This window comes from Mesoplodon bidens, assembly GCF_964165515.1.
Source record: "Mesoplodon bidens genome assembly, chromosome: 19".
Classification (NCBI taxonomy): Eukaryota; Metazoa; Chordata; class Mammalia; order Artiodactyla; family Ziphiidae; genus Mesoplodon; species Mesoplodon bidens.
The window spans coordinates 5,390,628-5,405,932 of NC_138179.1; the positions used below are offsets into that span (position 1 = coordinate 5,390,628).

General features: G+C 50.2%; 1 protein-coding gene across 5 annotated transcripts in view; it reads right to left on the minus strand.

Moving 5' to 3' along the window:
• TEX14 (testis expressed 14, intercellular bridge forming factor) overlaps positions 1-15,305 on the minus strand; it is a gene marked incomplete at its 5' end in the record, with an annotated part of 79,758 nt that overhangs the window by 37,951 nt on the left and 26,502 nt on the right. For all 5 annotated transcript variants that reach the window (XM_081218306.1, XM_081218305.1, XM_081218304.1 and 2 more), the window contains 8 exons: positions 1,248-1,399; positions 6,831-7,009; positions 8,144-8,267; positions 9,742-9,855; positions 10,965-11,095; positions 11,682-11,763; positions 13,541-13,677; positions 14,473-14,638. In XM_081218306.1, the coding sequence (XP_081074432.1) occupies positions 1,248-1,399; positions 6,831-7,009; positions 8,144-8,267; positions 9,742-9,855; positions 10,965-11,095; positions 11,682-11,763; positions 13,541-13,677; positions 14,473-14,638 (1,085 nt within the window). The remainder of the gene's footprint in view (positions 1-1,247; positions 1,400-6,830; positions 7,010-8,143; positions 8,268-9,741; positions 9,856-10,964; positions 11,096-11,681; positions 11,764-13,540; positions 13,678-14,472; positions 14,639-15,305) is intronic.

A 15,305-nucleotide genomic window follows, 5' to 3' on the forward strand; every position in this document is an offset into this window, starting at 1 on the left:
GCCTCTGAGACTGTAAACACTGCTAAATGGGGGCTGATTCTCACCCCCTTAGTGAATGTGGTATGTATGCCTTCACCTTAGAGTCCTATATGTTTGGAAGGGTTTCTATGTCTTTTAAGTGACACTGCTTATACATACGCTGGGTCCTGGGTGTGTTTGATTTCACAGTTTACTTCTCAGAGGCCAGTCCTTTCCCCTCGTTTATAAGTTATTAACATAGAGAACAGATTTGCAGTTGCCAAGAGGGATGGGGGAAGGGAGTTTGGAGTTGGTAGATGCAAACTATTACATTTAGAATGGATAGACAGCAAGGTCCTAATGTACAGCACAGGGAACTATATTCAATATTGAACTATATTCAATATGGTTTTTCAATAGGAGAAACCATAATGGAAAAGAATAAAAAAAAGAATGTGTATATGTGTATAACTGAGTCACTCTGCTGTACAGCAGAGAATGACACAACATTGTAAATCAACTATACTTCAATTAAAAAAAAATTTCTTAAGGGGCATCTCACAGAGACCCCTAAGCATTGACAGCAATATTCAGTTTAAAAACACTCCTTGGGGCTTCCCTGGTGGCGCAGTGGTTGAGAGCCCGCCTGCCGATGCAGGGGACACGGGTTCGTGCCCCGGTCCGGGAAGATCCCACATGCCGTGGAGTGGCTGGGCCCGTGAGCCATGGCCGCTGAGCCTGCGCATCCGGAGCCTGTGCTCCGCAACGGGAGAGGCCACAACAGTGAGAGGCCCGCGTATCAAAAAAAAAAAAAAAAAAAAGGGCTTCCCTGGTGGCGCAGTGGTTGAGAGTCCGCCTGCCGATGCAGGGGATACGGGTTCGTGCCCCGGTCTGGGAAGATCCCACATGCCGCAGAGCGGCTGGGCCCGTGAGCCATGGCTGCTGAGCCTGCGCGTCCGGAGCCTGTGCTCTGCAACGGGAGTGGCCAGAACAGTGAGAGGCCCGCATACCGCAAAAAAAAAAAAAAAAAAACAAAACACTCCTTGGATTAAATGCATTACCACTGACAGGCTAATAGATGGGCTTTGCTGAGTCTTAAAGAACAGGTTAAAAGAGAAAGATTTCTGGGAGATCATCTTATACCTTCCATAAACCCAAAGAGGTTTCCTTTAAGAAGTTTTTTTTGCCTGTGTCCTGCATTTTCCTAAAACTAAGTAACTCTTGGGGGAAAAAAAAATCCAACCTAAGAATAGGGACTTTGGTCACCGTCAATGAGCTCTTTGATCTACCTGTTAAAATCTCCTGTATGATCACAGAAAAGCTGTAGATGTCTGACTTCACTGTGGCTGCCTTCTGTAAGATCACCTCCGGGGCGGCCCAATTGTACAGCTGGGTGGGGAGGGATACTCCAGTCAGGTCCTTGTGTACACCTCCATCCCGGCTACGGAAGGAAACACAAGGTGGGGCTCATGTCTTAAAGGATCACTGTGATCACCACGCCGCACATGTGTGAAACATTTGCCTCTGAAGACTGACAACCTCCCTGAGCTTCCAGAAACCAGCTAGACCCTGAGCTAGCCCACACTGCCTGCTATTCCAACGCCTGCAACTCCTTACCGTTCCTACCCGAGCAGGCCCCACCCTGCCTCCCACCTCCTCTGGCCGCTCTCTCCTGCTCACTCACTCCTCTCAAGTCACAGGGGCCCTCTTTCAGTGTCTCCAGCATGCCAAATACATCACCACTTCAGGTCTTTGCACCGGTGGCTCCTTCTGCATGGCATGCTCTGCCCACAGATCCTAGCATGACTGGCTGCTTCTTGTAATTAAAGTATTAGCTCATAACACATATATATGGAATCTCAAAAGAAAAAAAAGTGTTCTGAAGAACCTAGGGGCAGGGCAGGAATAAAGACGCAGACGTAGAGAATGGACTTGAGGACATGGGGAGGGGGAAGGGTAAGCTGGGACGAAGTGAGAGAGTGGCATGGACATATATTAGTTCAAAAATCACCTCCTCGGAGAGGACTTACCTGACCACCTAATGTAAAGCAGTCCCAATTTATTGGCTTCAGAGCACTTATTATCTGAATTTCTTGTTCACTGATTTATCGTTTATAATCTGTCTCCCCTCCACCAAAGTCAGCTCCACGAGGGTAGGCCACTTATCTGTCTCTTGTATCACCGTATCTCTAAACTTACACCAGGGCCTCAATGCTTACCTTTTGATTAAATGAACCTAAGACTCTTTCAAGAACCCCCTCAAGCCCCACCTGCTTCATCAAAGCCTTCGGAGACTCTTCCAGCTCTTCGTGATTGCTTCTTCTCTGAGCTCTGCCCTCTTGGGAATGAGCCCTCTCAGTTTAGCACTCAGAGGTTCACTGATTGGCTTGAATGACTCAACTTCGCAACCAGGCTCTTTGAGAACTAAGTCAGAGTATCCTAAATGTCTTCTGGGCCAAATAGAGTCCTCAGGGTGATCAGCACTGACTTCTGCCCACAGCTGTCATGAGCATCAGATGAGATCACACGTGTGGGAACACTCCGTGAACCACAAAGCACTAAGCAAGTAAGGAATTAATATGAACATTATGGTAGGCATTTGGTAAAGACTTGGTGATGCTGGTTGATAATTAAGAATTAAGTTTTTGGGAATTCCCTGGAGGTCCAGTGGTTAGGACTTCGGCGCTGTTACTGCTGGAGCCCAGGTTCAGTCTCGCACGGGGAACTAAGATCCTGCAAGCCATGCAGCGTGGCCAAAGAAAAAAAATTAAGTTCCTAAAAAGCAAGTAACCAGAAGTTCTTTTTGCTGGCAAAGGAAAGCTTTTAGAGGATGGGATGGACTTCTCAGACTTTGAACAAACTTCCCTAAGTAATATTTCTTCCGGTAGAACTTTTGATAGATGGCAATGAGTTCAGGAAGCCATGAAGCTATAAAAGACTGTATTTTTGTTTTGTTTTCTTTTTTTTTTTTTTTAAAGATGGTACATTTAGACTCTTTAGTTGTATTGCTCAATAGGCAAGTGTGGCCTAGGTGTCATGTGAACAGCGTGTATACACATGCAAATATTATATTAGTATCACAGGAAAAGCAGCAGCGTGTTTTATTGTCAGAGATATATTCTGAGGACCTAGCATACTTGGCTCTTCACCTTGTAGGCTGACTGTCCAAAGGAGACACTTACTGACCTTCTTGGGCCTCTCAGGCTGCCTAAGGCAAGGGACGAGTTATTTACAATCAGGATTTATTTCCTTTCTCTTTTACTTCCACTCTTCTGATCCCTCTTCCTTCTCTGTTAATGCTAGTGGGGTGTAGGAAGGGAGCTTCTTTTCTGGCTGTCATTCCATGGTAGTTATTTTTCTGGGCTTCAGCTTTGACATCATTAAAATTACATTTGGCTATGGCTATGTGATACCACTTGCAAGGTCAATTCCAGCTCTAAAGATTCCACTAAGAAGGAGTTGAAGGGTAAGCTGTGACAAAGCGAGAGAGAGGCATGGACATATATACACTACCAAACGTAAGGTAGATAGCTAGTGGGAAGCAGCCGCATAGCACAGGGAGATCAGCTCGGTGCTTTGTGACTGCCTGGAGGGGTGGGATAGGGAGGGCGGGAGGGAGATGCAAAAGGGAGGGGATATGGGAACATATGTATATGTATAACTGATTAAATTTGTTAAATTGAAAAAAAAAAAAGCTAAGCCCACTTTTATATTTAACTTTGTTAGAAGCTTAAGGAATAAATTCTATATATAATCGTATTAAAAAAAAAAGAAAAAAAAAGAAGGAGTTGAAGAATAGGAGAAACTGCTGCATCATTTTTACACCAAGAGATGGAGTGCTACCCTTAACAATGACATTCAACAACTGGGCCGGCCTGAATAGAGTGCTACCAAAAATAAATGTAGAACTGAAAGCTGTTTTGTATTCTTGGGTAATCAACTCACATTATGAGCTGTCAAATGTTGCTGATGGACATTTTTCTGCCCAAAGTTCCATTCTGAGGTCAACAAGCCCAAAAGAACTCACACTTTCCTACCCATTTACTTCACAGCCCCTCACTTGACCAGTCTGTGGACCCCAGCTTCTCAGTGCATCTCACATCTTTCCCTTCTATTTTGGCTCCTTGGTCACCACCAGGCCCTGCCCTGTGGCCTCCTGGCTGTTTTTTCTACCTTCAACCTCCAATCCATCCTGCCCCTATAAGCCAGGAAACGTCCTCTACCACCTGATCCTAGCCACAGCTGGGTAACCTCAGACCACCTCTTCACCTCTCTGGGCCCCAGTTTCCTCTTCTATAAAAGGACAGCGTTGGGCCTGGCCATCTCCAAAGCTCCATTTCACTCTAGGATTCACATTTCTACTGGAGAGCTCAAGTCAAAGAAACTGTTATACCTCCATTTCAACAACAGATGGCGCTGCATCGCTGGCAAACAGCTTGGGTTCTGACAGCCTTCTCGAAAAGCCTGTTATCAACAGCAAAAATGTCCAAACCCCTTAGCTTCTACGGCCCTTGAACACACAGCCAAAGTGGTGAACCCTGTTCTGAATCATTTCGAAGTTTCCCTTCTGCTAGACTCATCCATTCACTTCAAGTGCTTCCTGAGCACTTACTGTGTGGCAGGCCTGAGGTGGGTGCTAAAGATGAACAACTCAGGGTCCCTGCCGTCTCGGAGCTGGCCATCTTGGGGGGGCGGGGCAGACACACTCGGCTGCAGGGAAGTGAAATATGCTCAGTGAGGTGGGGACAGGGCTTCAGTATAGGCTTCACGGGGTGTGGTGGGAGACTGTGTCAGAAGTGAGTTTACAAGGATAAGAGGGAGTGCCAGGTGCTCCGGAGGCAAGGAGCAGAACTAGGAAATGGCGTGGACTGACAGTGTCTTCAGGTGGCCAGGCGGAGTGGGAAGTGACGAGCATGGCACTGTAGGCAGAGCCGGGCCTCAGAAGGCTTCTCACCCTGCAAAGTGCCGGGACTTAATCTTCTAGGCCATGGGAGCCACTGGGAGTGAGAACGGACCAGATCTGAGACTGAGCCACTCAACTGGCGATAGCTGTTTGGCCTCCACCTGTTCCCACATGGAAAACTGCTGCAGTCACACCCTAACTGCTCCCCTGCTTCTCTCTCGTCCCGTCACAGCCCCTTCTCCACGTGGCAGGAGTGAGGGGGTCTGCTTAACCTGTAAATTTCAGCCATGACACCATTCTGCTCAAAAAAAAAAAAACGTTCACAGCATCCTCGTGTTCTTAGGGTTATTAAATTCAAGGTCTTTGCCAAGGTCCATGAGGCCAAGCACAGTCTGGTCCCTGCTCCCCTCTCCAGGCAGAGAGACCAAGGGCTCGTGCGGTCAAGGAAGTGAGAGTCTTTCCACTTCATTCATTTAAAAAACATGCTGAGCTCCCACTGTGTGGAGGCTTATTCTAGGCATCTGAGGTATGGCAGCGGATAAAGCAGAAATCCCTGCCCTGGTAAAGGTTTTCTTTTTTTTTTTTTTTTTTGCAGTATGTGGGCCTCTCACTGTCGTGGCCTCTCCCGTTGCGGAGCACAGGCTCCGGACGCGCAGGCTCAACGGCCATGGCTCACGGGCCCAGCCGCTCCGCGGCACGTGGGATCTTCCCAGACCGGGGCACGAACCCGTGTCCCCTGCATCGGCAGGCGGACTCTCAACCACTGCGCCACCAGGGAAGCCCGAGGTTTTCATGTAGTGAGAGAAGTATATTATGAGCATGTGAGCAGCAAAGACCTGCTGAGAGACTCAGAAACAAAGCCTCAGTGATGGTGGTAGGTGAGGACCAGGGTAAGTGGAGGTAAGCAGATCTAAGCCATGGGTCTGCCCGTGGCTGAGGCCTCACAGCAGCACAGGAACAACCCTGGGCCTAGGGCTCAGAGCCGTGGATGACAGCAAGGAAGCATAGGGGAGATCCTCCGCTTCCCAGAACCTAGGGGCAGGAGATGGGGGCCAGCCCTCAACTCTCAGGAGGACTCTGACTCCTGCCAAATGGGAAGTGAAGCCCATCCACCAACCCTTGAATAAGGGCATTGTTTTTTGTCACTGCTTCCCTCACAGCACTGATCCCCACCCATCTGGGCCAGGACCATAACGCTCACCAGCACCCATCATCGCCTTCTCTCTCCTTCCAGGATGCACAGCTGTGGTGCATTTCCCAGCCTCCCTGCAAAGAGGTGACTGGGCTCTGGCCAATGTAAAGTGGGAAGCAACGATACACACACTTCAGGTAGTCCCTAAACCCCGCCGTGTGTCCCTCCAGGCTTGCTCTTGCTCGTTGACTAGCAATGCAGAGGATACAGTGGGGGGACGGAGGCCTGGGGGATGGTGGAGCCACAGCGGGGAGGAACATGGAACACAGTGAATGCCGCCACCACCCCCTCCAACACACACACACACACACACACACACACACACACACACACACACACACACACACACACACACACACACACACACACACACACACACACACACACACACACACACACACACACACACACACACACACACACACACACACACACACACACACACACACACACACACACACACACACACACTGCAATGCGAGTGAGAAATACTTCGGTTGTGTGAAGCCACAGAAAATTTTGAAAACTTATACATGCTGGCGAATGTGTGCTCATGCTTGTTAAATGTTTATTAAAATGAGCATGTCCTGAGCAGAAGTAACTTCCCCAAACTCCCTCTAACCTTAGCCAACAGGGCAAGGTGTTGGGAAACCTCTTCCTCCATGGATAGTCAGCTCAGCCCACCAATGAGGAGTCAAGCCCAGATCAGATTCTCTCTCTACAGCAAAGCACCCCCAGGGAGATCCTGTTTGGACGTCATGATTGAGGTGCACCCACCTTTCCATCATGTACTCCAGGTTGGTCAGCCTCGCTTCCCCTGTGGAGACGATGTGGATGGCGTAGGAGCTGAGGGAACGGTGGATAAAGCCCCGAGAATGCAGGTATCTCAGGGCGTCAGAGGTCTGGAGTAGCAGGTGCACGATCGTCTCCATGCGCAGCACGGGGAACTGGGCGCGCTGCAAGCAAGAGATCAACCACCAGAAGAAAGGGGACTGCGGCCCCCGACACTGTAGAATGCTTTGTAGTTTCCAAAGTCTTTTCAGCTGATCTTCATGACAGCCACCTAGTGTGCCCATTTTATAGCTGGGGAACCTAAAGCTCAGTGAAGTTAAGTGACCGGCCTAAGGTCCCACTGACCCAGGGCCCCTGGCTCCAAACCTGGGTTCCTTTCCCTCAGCCAAGCTGCCTGATACCGCAAAAAATGAGGAGAAAAGTCCTCAAATCCTGGTACACACCTCCAGAGTGGGTCTGCCACCACCAGCAATGCACCTGCCCCGCTCCCCATCCCCAGCCAAGCCTGTGCTGCGGGAGAACCTAGATACGTAAAGGACAATCCATCCCCTACCACAGTCAGATGACCTAGAAAGTTCATCCTAGGAGGATAGAAATTCACTCACACCGAAGTACCCAATCATGACAGGTCTCTCCCCAGAGAAGTGGCATTTTAAGTTAACGCCCTCACCCAAGGAGAGGAAACGGAACTAGGCCACTAACAGGAGGTGCTCAGGCAGGAGGAACGGCGAGCCGTTTCAGGGAAGAGCCCTTCCTGGAGGGTCTCTTCTCACTCCAGCCCAGGGTCTTTAGAACAAACTCATGGAGAAAGAAAAACAAATCTTTCAGGACCTCTCTGAAGCCACATGTCAGCCCAAAGCATGTTTCCCAGGGAGTCTGTGGGTCAGGAATATGTCCCCGCCTCCACCAGGAAGTCTGAAAAGGGAGAGGGGACTGATAAAGACTTGCATAAAAAGGTCCTGCAGGGCACCAGTGAAAATACCGGGAAGTAAGACCAGAGGCTGTTGGATTATAGTTAGCTAATAAAAGTGCGGCTTTTCTGGGTCTACTGTTTTCTGGGTCTACTGAGCTCTTAGATGTCTGATAAAAAAAGCAAGACAAACAATAATAAAATCACACTAGTTCCAACGTGCTGATCAGCCTTAAATGGTGTGTTGTATAGCTCCCACAGAGTAAAGAATTAAGAGGTTTCTCAACTCTACTGCTAGGGGAGAAGGAAGAGGGAGGAAGGGAAGGGAGAGCTGGGGCGGGGGGTCGGGGGGTGAGCAAGGGAAAAGCCCAGGGGAACGGCCACTTACCCGTTCATGGAGGACAGCGAACAGCGTGCCGACGGCGACGCGCTCGTACACAAGGCGGGTCTTCTGCAGGCCCTGGGACAGGCACACGGCCATCAGCTGTAGCAGGTGAGGGTGCCGCAACTTGCTGCAGAGGGAAGGAGGCTTCCGATGAGGCAAGGGAAGAGGACATGATGGAAGATGGGCGCTTTCCTTTCTTCTTGGCACCCTGAATGCACTCCAAACAAATACTATTTGCACAGAATGTTCTTCCAAGAAAGGGGGATGGGGTGGGAGTCGGGGTCTCTGTTGGTGGAACCCTTGACCTTTCACTGATCAAAACCTGAGGGCTTAGGGTCATCAACGACAATGTCACTAAGAGCTACTAAGCAAGGCACTTTACATACATCAACTTGATCCTAACAACCAGTTGCAAGAAAGGTATCATTACAGTTACACTCATTTTAGAGATGAGGAAACCAAGGTCAGGGAGATGTCAGGCCCAAGGTCACAGACCCTCACATCAAAATCCATGCTGTAGGGCTTCCCTGGTGGCACAGTGGTTGAGAGTCCGCCTGCCGATGCAGGGGACACGGGTTCGTGCCCCGGTCCGGGAGGATCCCATGTGCCGTGGAGCGGCTGGGCCCGTGAGCCATGGCCGCTGAGCCTGCGCGTCCGGAGCCTGTGCTCCGCAACGGGAGGGGCCACGGCAGTGAGAGGCCCGCGTACCACACACACACACACAAAAATCCATGCTGTGGGGACTTCCCTGGTGGTCTAGTGCTTAAGAATCCACCTTCTAATGCAGGGGACGTGGGGATGTGGGTTTGATCTCTGGTCACGGAACTAAGATCCCACGTGCCACAGGGCAACTGAGCCCACATGCTGCAACTACTGAGCCCGTGCACCGCAAAGGAAGATCCCGCGTGCTGCAACAAGACCCGACACAGCAATAAATAAATAAATATTTAAAAAAAAAATCCATGCTGTGTCTATGAGCCCTTCCAGCCTCCTTGAGTCCCTTTAGGATGACTTCCCCAAAAGGAAGGATCTGGCTTTACAGGAGTTGAGTGATTTCCTCAGGAGAGAACTCGATAAGCCAGGGCCTATTCCAAGGCCTCAGCAGCCCTGGTATGAAACCGAGGATGGATTTCCTGCCCCTTTGAAAGATTAACCCCTGAGCCACAGGAAACTTAAGGTACTGAGACCCATCAGCGTGTCCTCAAAGGAGAGACACAGTTCCTCAGACACGTGGATCTCCAGCAGAGCTATGCTCTATGAAGACAGGCTTGCGCATGCTGACCTGATGGGCACAGGGCCCCAAATAAGGTGGGCCTCGGGGGCTGCAGAAGAGCCAGCCAGGCCCGAAGGCTGCACCTCAGAGACATGTGTTACCGGGAGTTGATCAGCTGACAGAATTGAGGCCCTACCACCACCATCCCCACACTCAGGCTATTCATGAGTTCTTCTTTTTCTTTCTTGGCAGCCCTGGGAAGTCAAATCAACCTACAACGAGGAAATGCTGAGGCTGAGGGGGCTGGTCTCCACCCTCAGGCACAGCCCTGCACAGCCCTGCACAGCCCTGAACTTGGGTCTGAAATGCTCTTGGGTTTTCTTCTCACCTGCTGTGCTCTTGCTCAGCAATTAACAAGTCAGCCAGCCGCAGCCTGCGGCAGTGCGGGTGGGTGGGAAGGCGCAGCTCCTTCACGGTGACCCTGCTCCCGTTCCACAGCAAGCTACAAGGGCAGGAGAGAGTGGGGGCAGGAGGGAATGAGCAGCCACTACTTCAGTGAGGAGCTCTGTAGCCAGAGATCAGAGAAGTAGTGTTTACACAGACTCTGTAAAGCCCCCACCCCAGCACTGCTGGGTCCTCCCTCCTACCACCCCCGGGGGCCTAAAACACTTCAGGGACTTAGTGCCGGTGGCAGGAAGTCACTGAAGGATTTAAGGGAGGGGCTGACTTGATCAGGTTTGTATTTTAGAAAGACAAGGGTACCAGCAGCATGGGGAGTGGGAGGGCAGGGGTGGTCTGGAGAATGAGAGGCCAGTTAGGAGGCTAGCCTGGGGGAGGGACAGTGATGACGTGGGCAAAGGCCACAGCAGTGGACAGAAGAAGAGGGGATAGGACAACAAATCTGTGGCACGGGCAGGAAAACAAGCAGCATATCTGCAGGGGATACAGAGCCTTGCGGGCCTGTAGAGGCCTTTTTAGAAGGGTGTGACTTCTAAGCAGGGAAGAGGCAGCCAGGTTCCAGAAGGACAGGAGGCCTTGGCCTGGACGACTCCTGTGACCCGGCAGTAGGCAGGTCTCTGGGGACTGAGAACATCCCAGGGACTTTCATCGCAGCCAAATCCTATCACTGCTGCCTCTGCTGCACTGGGCTGGTGAGAGCCATGCAGGGCTTCAGTACCCTTTGACCCGAGGCCAGTCACCCCTATGCTGCCTCTAATTCTCTAGAGAGTAGAAAGGTTGAAACACTGTCATGAGTAATCTTTCAGAGCGGTTGTTCTCAACAAGGGGCTATTTGGCCTTGTCTGTAGACATTTTGGTTGTCACAATCACAAATGTAGGGGGTTGCGGGGAGGCAAACAGAGCTGCTCCTGGCATCTAGTGAGTAGAAACCAGGGACACTCCTAAACATCCTACAGTGCACAGGACAGCCCCCCAACAATAAAGGATAACAAAAACGTCACTGGTGTCCTGGCTGAGAGATCCTGATCTAGACATCTGCTTTTCAGTGTGTCCTCGTGTTTGGGCAGAAACCCTCCACACACAAGGAAGTCACACAAAGTCCATTCTTCCTGTGGGATTAAATCTTACCTCCACTGGCCAGCTTCCACTTACTTGGTCATGACCATGTAGGGGCCACTGAAGAAAGAGAAGGTGGGCTCATCGTCAGCTTGAATCACTTCCTTTTCTCCAATTACTGGAAGAGATCCTAGATAAGCCAGCTGCGTGCCTCCTATGAGATAAAACTGAAAGCAAAGCACAGCTTCAAATGGTGGGGAAAAAGAGAAAGAAGTAAAATACCTCCAAAATTTTACCAGCCAGCTAAAAATAAAGATAGCTGCTATTTATCAATTTGCTGAATACCGCTATGCACTGGACATAATTCTTTTTATTATCTTTAATTTTCCAAGAAGCACTGCAAGGTTGTAATACTCTTTCCCTTTTGCTAGCGAGGAAACCGGAGGCTCATGGAAAGAGGTCAGATGCCTGCCTGAAGCACCAGGCTTCAGGCGCCTCTTGAGGCACCCACAGAACATGCCTGGGGCCTTCGCTGGGAATTAAAGGATCATTATCTAAAACTCCCCAAATCTAGCCCAAAGGCATTCAAGAGAACTCTCCAAGGTTTTCATCATTTTTCAGTAAGGACAAGAACACTAAGAGGTACTTGTCCTGCAAGAGCAGTAAAGAAGAAAAACACTTTGGAGAGGGAGTGTTTTAACTTTCCATAGGAGGGAAGAGTCGGACAAAGCTGTGGGCCCTGGGGCCAGAGCCAGGGCCGGGTGATTCCCCAGTTAGTCCTGCAAACATTGGGTGTTGGTAGCAACTTCTTACCTTTCCAAAGCCAAAGCTGTAGATATTTTGGGCAGAAATGACTCCAGCTTTAAGCAGTCGGTTAGGAGAGCCATTAGGGCTTCTAGAAATATTTAAAAGAGGAGAAAAGTAAGGATTAACTACCCATATCTAGAGGAACAACGCTGAACCAAGCTGTCAGAATGCGTAGTTGGTTTTGCCTTTACTACTTGACAGTGGAAGTCAGCCTCTGAGAGGGCCGCAGTGATTCCCATTTCCTGGTATTCATGCCCTTGTGTAGCCACACACAGGTCAGAGAGGGCTGGCCTGTTAACCTCACGGGATACTGCAGAAATGACGGAGTGGTGTGAGTTCCAAGGCTAGACCCCCAGGACTTCTGCCCTGATCTCTCTCGCAGCACTTGCTCTAGAGGAGGCCAGTTGCCATGTTGTGAGGACACTCCAGCAGCCTAATGGGGAGGCCCAACACCCAGCACCAATTTGCTAGTCATGCAAGTGAACCACCTTGGAACTGGATCCTCCAGTCCCAGATGACTGCAGCCCAAGCTGCATCTTGACCACATCTTCATGAGAAACCCTGAGCCACAGCCACCCACCTAAGCCATTCCCAGTGGAATGGCTGAGTTGGGTGTAGCCATTCCTGACCTACAGAAATTATGTGAGATACAAATATTTATCGTTGTTTGAAGCCACTAAGTTTGGGATTAGTACAACAGATAACGAATAGAGATGGTCAAAGTTGGAAAGAATCATAAAGCATACCTCGTCCAACTTTCTCATTTTACAGATGGGAAAAATGGAGCCAGAAAGGGGAAACCTGCTGGCCTGAGGTCACAAAACAGCAGCAGGGACTAGGCTTTGGCCCTGTTAGAAGGAACTTGGTCTGCCAAGATCCTAACGCTGGCAGGAGAGGAGGTGTGAGAGATGGAAGAGCTGAACCAAGCAGGGGCTCCAAGGCCAGATGAGGGATCTGGGAGTTTAACCTGATAGCCATGGGGAAGACCCTAAAAGGGTTTTTAGCAGTGAGTGGTACAATTCGATTTTCATTTTTAGAAGGTCATTCTGGATGCTGAGTAAAGAACCAAGATGGACAAGAGTGGCAGCAAGAAGAGCAGTTAGGAGTAACTGGTTCTCGAGGGAATCGTTAACTCAACTTGCAAGAGAAGCATCCAAGTCATGAGAGGAAAACCAGGACTCAGTGTGCACAAAATGGGATGCGGGAGCCTGTGAAGAGTGTGACAAGTCTACTCACCCTGATCACAGAAAAAGATGTTGTCAGAGAAAATCAAAATGGAAAGAATTTTCCACATATAAATCCTAAGTCTATAAAGCCCAGGGAACTTAAAATAACTCTCCTGAGCATGAAGAGAAGCCTGGATGGAGCTCACCTCCTGCAGCTGTGATGGGGCCAAGGGGAGGTTGCCCACCTAGGTGGCAGCAAGTCTTACACCAGCTTAAAACAGCCCAAGGAACCTTAAATTAAGCATTTGTGTCTTTTGCAACCTTAGGATATAAAGGATGCATGTTCCAATAAAGGAACATGTTTTCCATGGTTCCAAGATGACCAAAAAAAAAAAAAAAAAGCTAGCCAGCTGCTCTGCTGAGAAAGTGTTTTCTGCTAGACAGCCCAGGCCTGAAAAGTTCCTTCCTTCCCTGCTAACCATGGGGTGGTTCCCACTGGAGCCCAGAACTCATTTCCCCCAGACGTTCCTGGAAGCGGGGGGACAACTGATGGTTTTCATGGCAATATCCTCTCCCTCCAAGCTCACCCCTTTGGGTGGGCCAGTTGCTGGAAGGGACCCATGTGGAGGGGACCGAGGGCTCCCACAAGGAAGGTGGGGGTGATGCAGAACATCCCAGTCTGCTGGAGGCAGCGCTCACCCCTGCATGAGGCCCCCAAACCGGGGCAGGCCACAGATGAGCCGCTGAGGGGAGTCAATCTTCTTCAGGAGGTCATAGGAGAAGCCCTGGATGATGGCCTGCATGTGCGCGGCACAGCGCTGCATGAACTCCACCATCTGCAACACATGGCAGAGACAGTCAATGCCCACACGGCTAATGGCCACCCTGGCCTTCAGTGGGATTGGAATGGTCTGAGGGGGGTGGTCTGAGGAAACAGAAGCCCCCCACAGGGAAATCTCTGGAAAGGGAAGGGCCCAAGTGATTTCCTAAAGATATGGAATGAGATTATTCCATTTTCAGGGAGCTCATTTGGCAATAATTACCTCCAAATCCTTCATTCAACAGATGAGGAAACTGAGGCAGGAGGAGTATTTTAACTTTTGTCCAAGGCCCAATAGCTACTGAGCAGGAGAACCAGAGGGAAGGGACTCTGCCCATCCCCCCCTCCCTCCACGTGCCCTTTACATTTGTTAGATTCTCTAGCCCTCATTTAAACACATCACGCCTGCCAGCTTGTGGCGACAGACAAGTTACTTAATGTCAATGCACTTCAGTTTCCCCATCTGTAAAATGGGGACAATAATAGTACCTGCCTGAGAGGGTTGTTGTAACGATTAAATGAGTGTTTAATCTAATTCAGAACGTCTGATGCACGGTAAGTGCTAGTTAAGGGTCGGACGAAATAACAGCTGTCCCCCCTCCCCACTGAATGGTGACCAGCAGAGTTCACGAGACTTGCCCAAGGTTTACAGTTGGTTAGCTCGCTTCAACCCAGGCCTGTGTGTCCAACGTCAATGGCAAGGCCACTACAAGTCCTGTGCTATCCCCAGGACCAGCCTCTGCCCCTGGGCGCCTGACTCCCAGCCCTGTGCTCTGCCGTGGGTGGGCCTGCAGAGCGGGCCCACACTTACTGCGGTGCCGCGTTCCTTCTCTGCTGTCAGGGCCCAGGTCTGCGGGTTCTGACCCTTCTCATCGTGGAGTCGCAGATCACCCCCTGCATCCAGCAGTTTGCTGAGGATCCACTGATTGCCTGAAAACGCTGCTGCATGGATGGGCGTGCTCCCATCAAAGCAGCGGCTGGAGGTGGGGGAGGGGTACAGTGAGTGTCCGTGGCAACACCCTTCCCCTTCCGTGGCTAACACAGGGCTCCTTTTCTACAAAGGCAACCTGTGGTGATGAGAACTGTAACAACACCATTTGTGGGGCCTAACGACACCTATCTGGGGCCTCACAGAAGCTTTATACACATCCCCCTTTTCCACGTTTACCTCCACCCTTCAAGGCAGTATTATTTCTCAATTTATAGATGAGGAAACGAAAGGGCAAAGCCGAGATTCACACCCAGGTATGGGTCTGGTTCGAAATCCAGTGTTCTTTCCCCACAGCCCCCTGAGACTGGCTGCCCTGAAACAATATCTTCACGTCTGTAGCGCCCTGTGGTCAGGCTGGTGAAGCACAGCCTAAAGAGACCATCTCATGTGAGAATGTCTCTACCTCCGAAGTCCTATGGTAGAGGCCCACAAACCTTGGCATCAGCAATCTGGTCAAGGACCTACAACTCAGAAACATTTAACCAAAACCAATAAACTATCTGAGACATGAAGGGACAACCTTCATGAGGTGTAAAGAGGTGATATGTAGCTGTGGTTTCCCAACCTGGTTGCACGTCAGAATCACCTGCAGAGCTTGCTTGCTCTTTTTTTTTTTTTTTGGCCGCACCCAGCAGCATGCGGGATCTTAGTTC